Source organism: Diceros bicornis, chromosome 23, assembly GCF_020826845.1.
Source record: "Diceros bicornis minor isolate mBicDic1 chromosome 23, mDicBic1.mat.cur, whole genome shotgun sequence".
NCBI lineage: Eukaryota > Metazoa > Chordata > Mammalia > Perissodactyla > Rhinocerotidae > Diceros > Diceros bicornis.
Genome location: NC_080762.1, coordinates 33,516,909 through 33,527,152, shown reverse-complemented (window position 1 = coordinate 33,527,152; position 10,244 = coordinate 33,516,909). Strand labels below are relative to the sequence as shown.

The following is a 10,244-nucleotide window of genomic DNA, read 5'->3' as shown; positions in this document are numbered from 1 at the left end:
GGTGTGTTGGAACCAACATCTGAATAGCACCCCAAGATTTTTCTCAAATTGATATGCAAAAGGCTTGGGAAGAAGGTTCAAGGAAAGTAGAATCCCTGAAATCTCATTTAAAGGTCTCAAATTGGAAGAACTTTATTTTCCAGAAATGGCACAGAATGCTCCATGATGAAAAATGAAAGAACGGAGGTTGAAACTGTGGGAACAACTCTTTCCAGAAGGCATTGTAGCCATCCTCCATTACTTAAAAAACAGGCTTCCAGGACAACCCAGAATCAACATTCTCAGCATTTTTGAGGACCTTGAAATAATATAACTCGAAGTCATTAAACTCAACATTTTTATCTCTTTGTGTTGCTTAGATTTAGAATGTAGGTTTCTGAAAGCAGAAAAAGAAAGCTAATCTAAGGGCTCAATACACATCTTTTGAAGCCAAGTTTTTCTATATTTAGTAGTAGTGCGAGAGAGTTCCGGCCGTGGTGGTGGCAGGGCCGAGTCCCCGTGAGGCGCATGGGGGCGGTCCCCGAGGCCAGTCGTTGTTCTGGGTGCCACGGGACCTCCCCTCGTGCTGGAGGCCCCTGGTGGTGAGACTCCGTGTGTCTTACCATGTGTCTCAACTGAAAAATTTTAAACTTAATTCAGGTTTTTCTTTTTTAAGAAGCTTGTTCAGTGAAATAATTTTTGCCTACTCATTTTGGATTATTTCTGAAAGAGAGAAGGCCCAAAGTTATCATCAGTTCATATTCTTCAAACATATGGAGCTCCTATTTGGGAATCCTTTCACTGAATAGTCAGAAGCAGTGATGGAGGAAAGAAAGGGGTCTGGTGAGAGAAGACAGGGAGCAAAACCTCAGGCTAAAAAGGTTTTATGCTAATTTGAAGTTTTAAAATACCCGTAATACCAAAGATCCATTGCAATATAAAAATATTTTATTCTTTTTATACATAATAAGTCATCATCATCATAAAACTACCAATTAACTTAAGTATACCTTTCCTCTGTGACAGATGATATAAGAGGATCACGTAAGTACCCTGCTCTTGGCAAGTCTCTGAGAGTAGTTGCGATTTCTAGAAGAGTAGGGGTCAGCTGCAGTAGGCGTGTGGTGTCTCAGGATCCATGTGTCTCTGTGTTCACGTAGCCATTCAACTAGTATTCATCCAGCAGCCACCACGTGCCAGGCAATGCGGTACGTCCTGCTAACGTAACTGTGATCAAAATTGACAAAAGTCCCTTACTGAAGCTTAGTCAGTGGAGACTAATACTGAACAGATATTTTTACAGCTGTGATAAGAACAATGGAGAAAGCAAGCCAAGAAAGGGGGAGAGGGGAGACTGCTGGGCTTGCCGTTTAAACTGAGATGGTCAGACTTGCGGGTGTCTGGGGGAGGAGCCGTCCACACTGATGGGGCAGGAAGAGCAGAGGCCCTGCAAGATGCTCTACCAGCAGCAAGGTGACCACTGCGTGTGGTTGGTGTGCTGAGTGAGAGGGAGAGTAAGGGGATGAGGCCAGAAGGTAGTTGGGGGAGGAGGCCCAGACCATGCAGGACCCTGCAGGCACTGTAATGATTTTGGCTTTTATTCTGAGATGGAAAGGGATAGGAAGCTTTTGAGCAGAGCAGGCTTATGATCAGACTTGTGTTTCAAAAGGCTGATTGTTGTGTAGAGAAACTACTGTAACGGGGCAAGAGAAGGAGCAGGGAGGCCAGTCTGGAGGTGGTGTGGAGGAGGGTGCTAGCAGTAAACGTGCTTGGGTTCTGGATAGAGTTTAAAGGTAAAGCTGAAAGGGTTTGCTGACAGATTATGCTTGGACTGGGAAAAACGGGGAGTCAAGAACGACTCCAAGGGTTTTGGCCTGACCAACTGGAGGCATGCGTGTGTGTGCGCTCGGGAAGTGTGTGCAGTTTTCTAAGGCTGCTGGATGAGTTCACCTAGAAGGGAATGTCAAAACTGGAGGGGAAGTGGGGCTGGCCTGGTGGTGTAGCAGTTAAGTTCACGTGTTCTGCTTCGGCCGTCCAGGGTTCACCGGTTCGGATCCTGGGCATGGACCCACTCACCACTCATCAAGCCATGCTGAGGCGGCTTCCCACATAGAAGAACTAAAAGACCTATAACTAAGACATACAACTATGTTCTGGGGGCTTTGCAGAGAAAAAAGAAAAAGAAGAAGATTGGCAACAGATGTTAGCTCAGGGTCAATCTTCCTCAAAAAAAAAAAAAAGCATTCTCTTGCTCTAAAAGAAAAAAATTGGAGGGGGAGGCTCAATCTTATATATTTTCACTCTGCTGTATCATCTGTGTGGGTAAAGGAAAGAGGAAACAGATCATTTTTGGTGACTAAATGTTCCACGCCACTGTATCCTCTTCCCATCAAAGCTACCCATGGAACTTGGAAAGAGAAGGGGTAGTTATGCATGGAAATGGGCATGTTCCCTCTTTCAATGCTGCAGCTCTTACTGTTTGGGCTGATGGCTTCCCTGTGTTCTTGTGCCAAGGGTTGTAGGGATGTGGGGGTTGTTTCTGACAGTTGAATTCCAGTTGGTCCTAAATGTAACAAGAAACAGGAGGACCTATTTGTAAGGGAACTGGAATCCACCTTGCCCTGATGGAGAGAACAGGGGTAAGACTGCAGGACAACCCAAGTATTTTGGGGGATGTGTGAGGAATTTTAATTTTTAGCTCAATGGTGTAACGGTAGTAAGGATAAACGGTGTAAAGGTAGTAAGAAAATATATATATTTGTGTGTACAGGGATGGAGGTTGAGGGAAAAAGGGAAGGAAAACAGAGGCTTTCTAATTCTTACCCTACCATCACACACGTCCTTGCATTAGATCTTTGCTGAGTGAAGCCTGCATAATTCACTGCCTCACCTTTCTCGTTGCTCACTCAGGTCCTTACCTCCTGCAGTCTAACCTTCCTCCTTTCCTATTTTGCTGAACTCACTCTCTTAACAATCATTAATGACACACTACCCACAAAGCCAGGACTCCTGACTTGGTTCTCACTTCCTGGACCTCTTGTCAGTGTTCAGTACGCATTATCCACCACAGGCATGGATGCACGCCCTCCCAGGCTCCTGGCTATCTCACGTCTCCATGGGTTCTCTGTTCTACTCTCAGAACGTGCTCATAATCTCTGGTGACTTGCCAAAGAATTCCATTGCGTACACATAAGATTTGCAATGCTCACCATCTAATTCAAGGTCACTTCACAGACTTTTCCATCCTTCTCGCCTGCTGATCCCTTTCATGTCTCTGAAAACGCAGACTAACTGGACATCCTAGGCTGGGCTATCTCAGAGTCTCTGTTAACATGGTTCCACCTGGAATGCTCCTTCATTTCTGCCTTCACAATTCTAACCATCTTCAAAACGCTGCCTAAATGTCCCTTCATGATTTATCTAAATATTTCACCGCTGTAATTATTTTATTATAATTATCTATATCTTTTCATCACCAGGCTACCTTGTTTGAGGGCAGGATGTGTCTCTGATATCAGAGTACTCAACATAGTATCTAGAATAAATATCTGACCGGTACTTGGATTATTTGGAGTGGATAAAATCCAGAGGACTATGAAATGACACACCATGAAATCAGAGTTGCACAATGCAGTAGCCAGCCATGGTCTGAGCCTCATGGTCTGAGCGCTGAAGTGGGCTGTGGGTACTCCAAGTAAGAGAGCCCTTTTCTAATCCAGCTCACTGAAATCTTTTTATCATAATTTTTTTCCCCAAGAAAACAAAATCCCCTTCAAAAATTTTAGGAGGATAAATTCTCTCAATAATTAGGATTTGGAACAATTTGAAATATTGGTGAAATTACTGGCCACTAAAAGTTATGAGAAGTGAATGACTTACAGCTCTGAAAATAGTAGTATTAATCTATATTGGCATGTGCCCTGTTACAATGCACACTTAACACTAACATTTTGGTTGAGTAACGAATGACGATAAAGTCGTAGACAAATAGCATTGGTCACTCATTGGAATAAAGTTAACTTTTCTATCCAAGAGTTCCTTGCCTTACTAGTGTCTTCTGCAGCTTATTCTGAACTACTCACTTTTAATTTTCAAATTAATTTTAATTAGTCAATTCCTCTCTGTGATAGACATAACAGAAATTCTTTCTTATTGCTCCTGTGTCCTGTGTCACATGTCCAGTGAAGTACATCTCCCACCTCCCAAAACTACCTGCTCTCTAACAAAAAGGAAGGATGCTGATGAACATGAAGACAATGAGATTGTTTCTCCCCAGGTTCCTATGTGCACGGGCAATTGTTTGTCTATATGTAATCTTCATTTTCTTTTAATTTCACTAAAACAGTAGTTAAGGTACGAATTTCAGTTAGGAAACAAATGCCAAAAGAAAAGCAGAAAAAACTCTTTATATGAAGCAAACTTCTGAGACTAGACACTTCGGACACCTCATGCCCCCTGTACTTGGTGTGTTCATGTTAGTTATTTAGATTTAATTTTGGAAAGTGAATTCCTGGTGTCCCATATTGTTTGGACATACAGCAGTCCCCCCTTATCTGTGGGGGATACGTTTGAAGACCCCCAGTGGGTGCCTGAAACCACAGATAGAACCGAACCCTATATATACTGTTTTTCCTGTACATACATACCTATGATAAAGTTTAATTTATAAATTAGGCACGATAAGAGATTAACAATAACTAATAATAAAATAGAACAATTATAACAATATACTATAATAATAAAGTTACTATAGATCTTAGTAAACTCAGCATATGATTTTTTTCCTTTCCTTACAAAGTTGAGAACTTGCACCTTTTTCCAAAAAGGAAGCACTTTACGGCTTCTCTTTGGCATATCTGAATTGCCAGCATCACTACTCTCATGCTTTGGGCCCATTATTAAGTAAAAGAAGGGTGACTTGAACATAAGCACTGCAGTTCCATGACAGTCGATCTGATAACTGAGACAGCTACTAAGTGACTAATGGGCAGGTAGAGTATACAGTGTGGATACGCTGGACAAAGGGATGATTCACATCCCAGGTGGGATGATGTGAGATTTCATCACGCTACTCAGAATGGCATGTAATTTAAAACTTATGGATTGTTTATTTCTGGAATCTTCCATTTAATATTTTCAGACCATAGTTGACTGCAGATAAGGGGGGATTACCGTAGAGAAATTTCCTTTATCACAGGTAAAAACCTACCTGTAGGGGTCAAACGTTTTCTGTGTTTGCCTCAGACCTGTCCTAGAGAGCATACAGACAAAGAATTGTACTCTATGGTCTGTATATGTTATAACACAGATTAGACTGTACTTCTCTCCTTGTGTAAATACATATATCAGAAAGAGAATGGAAGGGAAGTCTTGAAGGAGAAGGGAATGAAAAGAAGAATAAAAGAGTAAGAGGGGATACAATGGGAAGGAAGCAGCAGGAATAATTGAGTCAGCTTGTCTTGAAGTGCCATCTAAATATTTTATTTCCACCGGATACAGTATCTACATTTTCTAAGATCAGTATATTCCATTTTCTTTTCTTTTCATCATTGGGCTCTGTAATGTAATTTTTTATCATATATTATTAACTTTTATGACCATAAGAAATTCTTGAAACTATTTCTGTATGTGATCAAAGTATAAATTTTGCTAACAAGACACACTGTGTGCCACTGTATAGGTTTATCTTATATATTTTATGCTGCAGGGTTAGAAATCTGTTACAACAAATCCTAACACTGTCACACCTCAGTGTAGTTTTCCTTAGAAAAAAAGAAGCCAATATTCTTGTAAACAGTACACTGTGAGACGTAAAATGTAAAACTGGATAATTCCTAAATATCATCTCAATATACACAAATTGAAAGATTCTTCTACATGTGTACTCATTTTACCTATCGAGAAACTCATGAAGACAACATTATAAAACATTTGTTAAAAGGCCACTGCAGCTAACTTTGTGTTGCTGGAGTCAATGTTGCAGCAATTGTCAATTTCCTAGGTGTCCTGAGGTTAGAAGTTGATTCCACCATGGCACACGTCAAGTAATCTGACTTTGTCTAGATGATTGAACAGCCAGACTTCCCAACCACTTCTTTCGAATGGATTGTTTGGGTCAGGTTACTTCACTTTGAGGTCAGTCAAGGCATCAGAGACCTCCTCGTTGACCTGTGCTGACATGCTCGCAGACGTGACGTTGAGATGAATGTCATACTGCTGGTCCAGGCCCAGGTAGCAGTCGCTCATGAAATACAGTGTGTAGATATACCTAAAACATAGAAATAGAACAAAAATGTAAACCCACCTTTCTAATCACAGCCACATTTAATTCTTTCAGAACTTTGGCAGTATGATTCTGCTTACCTTCCAGGTACTTCAGGGGTATAAAAAGAGATGGAAACTACATGATGATTTCGAACATACCCTACTCTTTTCAAAGCAATAAGTTCTCTCTTATCCACTTCTCCTAATATCAAAAACCATCCTTCATCTTTTAATTTGGGAAATCGAGGGGTAATTGCATGGCTGTCTTGCTTTCCCTGTAAACAAGAAAAAAAAAAAAAAGCATTAATAACATCTAAACTTTCTATACCACTTGGTTGTGGTTAAAAGGATACTTACTTGAAGACCATAAATCTATCTGGTTCAGTATATCTATCTGGGATGTTTTTAATTTTCTGGTCTGGTGTCTTTGATATGCTATCACTTACCTTTTTTCAAGATCTCAAACATTATAGACACTACTTTGTGGCTATAATCACCAGAATATTTTGGCTCAGTTAGAATAGAAAGCCCTGAGTCTTGACATCAAATTAGTAAATTCTCACAGCATTCTTATAAATAATATTAATACCCTATTTGCAGATGAACAAATTGAGATACAATTATGTTAACCAAATCTTCTAAAGCCTTATCACAAGAAACTGATACTTAAGAAAAAAAAAAAAACGCAATCAAGACTAGACTCTGGACCTCAAGATAACAAGCACTATATCATATAAACACGTTCCCCACACCCAAGAATAAAACTCACATAAAAAAGCACACATTCTAATATGGCAATATTAAAAAGTCCTTTCTCTGAGGAATAGGAAATTGTAAGCCAAGCAATTTGTAAAATATATTAATCACCACAATCCAAGATTAGATATCACCATAATGACAGCACTTGAAGTCTTTATTTTAGATTGATTTTATAAAATACAAGATTATTCTAGTGAACCTTTAAGACAATGACTTTATGGTATAAAATGTACTAATAATGACATGTACTAATAATGACACGCTCTCAAACAGACTTCACTCAATATTCTAGAGGGAGATGTTTCACTTAAGGCATTTTAAAAGAGAGGTCAGAGAGTAATGTATTTTTACAACATTTAGAAACAAAATTTAGAGTTTTTCTAGCATGATTGAATCTAATTATTATTTTTTTTTTGGGTGAAGAAGATTGGCCCTGAGCTAACATCTGTGCCAATCTTCCTCTATTTTGTATGTGGGATGCCCCCACAGCATGGCTTGATGAGCAGCGCATAGGTCCATGTTCGGGATCTGAACCCACAAACCCCAGGCCACTGAAGAGGAGCACGTGAACTTAACCACTACACCCCCAGGCTGGCCCTTGAATCTAATTTTTAAGTAGTAATACTAAGGTAAAAAAATTAGTTTTTTCTCATGATTTTATGGGTATGATTATTACTATTTTTTTTGATAAGTAGGGATACATTAAGTCATCTAAAAATGCTCATATTAAAGCCTCTGAAATGCCAGAGGCCAATCAGTTCATACTCAGACTGACTGATTTTTAGAATTAGAAACCAAATGAAGTGGGACTTGAAGGCTCAGTACTGGAAACACATTGTAACAAGAGAAAGTCACTGAGCAGTTTGTGTGTGAAAACAGAGGGGACAGTACTAATGAACCACAACCTCACTCCTGAGGGCTTATCCTAGATATGGGAAAGTGCCTGACTCCACCAGGCTAAAGAGAAGACAAACTCTTTCTTATTTCAATTATTATGGTACTAAAACCCAGTCTGCCCACATGCTGTCTATTAATATTCTTAGAAGGCCAAACAATTAATTTTGGTGTCACAGGCAACAGAAAAGAGCACAGTAATTTAAAATAAAAATACTGTAAACTTTTGGCCTGTATGAACAATGACAAAGCTCTCTCAGATGCATTAAAATGAAGGAAGCTGGTAGATGTGGCTGCTGAGGTGCAGAAAAGCTTAGTGTCTTATTCAAATTCATAGAGCTAAGAGGTAAAGCTTTGTTCTCATCTACATCCAACCAGTGCGGTTCCTATATTCCAAAGTGCCTCCAGGACAGTACTTCTCAAACTTCAATGTCCTTAAAAATCTTTCGAGGTGCTGGGTGAAAGTACAGATTTTGAAATCCCTCCCCCTGGAATTCTGATGCACTGTCTGGAGTAGGGCCAAGGAATCTGCACTCTAAAAGGCCCTCCAGGAAATTCTGCTGGACTAAGTCTACAAACCATATTTGAGGACAGGACTCCAGGCAATACATTATCGTGGGAGGTCAATATTCTGGGGTTGAAAAACGGCACATGAGGAGAACTGACTAACTTCAGAAGACTGACTCTTGCTGCTTAAGCCAGTTGAGAAAGCGGGATTCATGAATGGCACGGACGCATGAGTAATAGAAAAGCTATGTGTGGTGGTGCATGCTGGTATCTGGTGTGAAGCATTTGAGAATGGAAACCAAACACTATACCTTGTGGAACCCAAAGTGGACTCTCTGCAAGCTGACTTGAAGCACATACTCTTGATCAGCATGCAATCTGATCCATCTGTTATCATCTCGCTTGTCTGAAGTCAGAGCTGTGATGGTGAGTTCACCATGTCCTTCTACTGAGTCATCCCACCAGCCTTTAACGCTTAAGCCAACATCTATCACTGGCAGGTGAGATAAGAAATTCCATGCCTGAATAAAAGAAGAAAGAAAAGATAATAAAGGAATGGTTAATGTGAAATGCAGTGATCAATCAAGAAATTGTGTGCTTTTAAAAAAATCAACCTCTTTGTTTTGAGATTAATTCTGGATTCAATGCAATTGTAGGAAATAATACAGAGAGACTCTATGCACTTTTAATACCAGGATATTGACATTGATACAATCCACAGCTCTTGTTCAGATTTCCTAGTTTTTTTTTGGACTCATTTGTGTGTAAAAATAGTGTGCTTTTAATCTTTGTAGTTTAAATTTCTTTTAAAAGCAACTGAAAAAGAATGAATTATTATCTAAACTTGTGACCACGTTACTGTAAATTCCTCCCAGATATTGAGTGGCTACTGACTATACTAAAAAATAAGCTGAAAAATGCTGGTTGTTGAACTAGTTTGTTTTACAGAAGCATCTATTCTAACGTTTATGTGACTTCTAAGGTGGAGGGCATTACCTGGGATACAAAGGTAACTTGAAAAAAATGTGATGCAATTGTTGATGTCAGTCAGCATCATCCACTGACCACTGACAAAATTTTTTTGTCCATATTTCAAATTTATTCTGAAAGGAAAACATTTCTGTATGTCTGTATATCCTAAGGAACCTCATAAGTCTAGGGTTCCCTCTAGAAACAAATACATATTTTTGGCATTATCATATTGAGACTACCAATTAAAATGACACATATTTAAGGGGTAGAAAATATTTTACCAATTTTATTCTTGTTCTTTAAATTGAAAGATATTTGTGAGAAATCAGTAAGCAAATAGTGACTGCTGATCATTGTTGAATGACTGAATGAAGGAATGAATTAATTCCTAAGTCTACAGAAAGGAGATATACAAAATAAACTTGATGTCCTCAGATAATGGTTACCTTTTTCTATCATTTACAATTATGTGGCACTATTAGTCAAGTAAACTTCTCAACATATAGGTTGTTTTATCAATTGTTCCTTCTAAGTTCGTTTTTAAAAGTACATGAATACTTTAATTTTGGTTTTCCTTTTATTTCTTTCATATATACCATAGATGTCCTTGTAGGATCTGATTTCCTCTTTGCTAAGACTTTAGTGCTGCTGAGGATACCTAATTGAAATGAAGTAGCCCTGATGAATCAAACTACCCCTTAGGAATTCAAAAAATGTAAATCCAATGCAAATTTTCAATCCAATTCCAATCCTGTAACTTGTCTTGTGATTCTGAAATTATGTCTAGAATAGATCTTGAAATAGTCAAGCCACAGAATGGTCTACACTGTGCTTCAAGGTAACAATGATGGCCTATCCCCTGCTAGAAC

At 39.1% G+C, this 10,244-nt stretch overlaps 1 protein-coding gene across 1 annotated transcript in view; it reads right to left on the bottom strand.

Annotated features, from left to right (window-relative positions):
• Positions 1–905: 905 nt before the first annotated feature.
• Positions 906–10,244, bottom strand: part of ASCC3 (activating signal cointegrator 1 complex subunit 3) — a 336,770-nt gene continuing 327,431 nt past the window's right edge. Inside the window, exons 40-42 of the mRNA XM_058566571.1 lie at positions 8,715–8,924; positions 6,343–6,518; positions 906–6,247 (exon numbers count right to left, since the gene is read on the bottom strand). Coding sequence (XP_058422554.1) covers positions 6,100–6,247; positions 6,343–6,518; positions 8,715–8,924 — 534 coding nt within the window. The 3' untranslated portion in view covers positions 906–6,099. The remainder of the gene's footprint in view (positions 6,248–6,342; positions 6,519–8,714; positions 8,925–10,244) is intronic.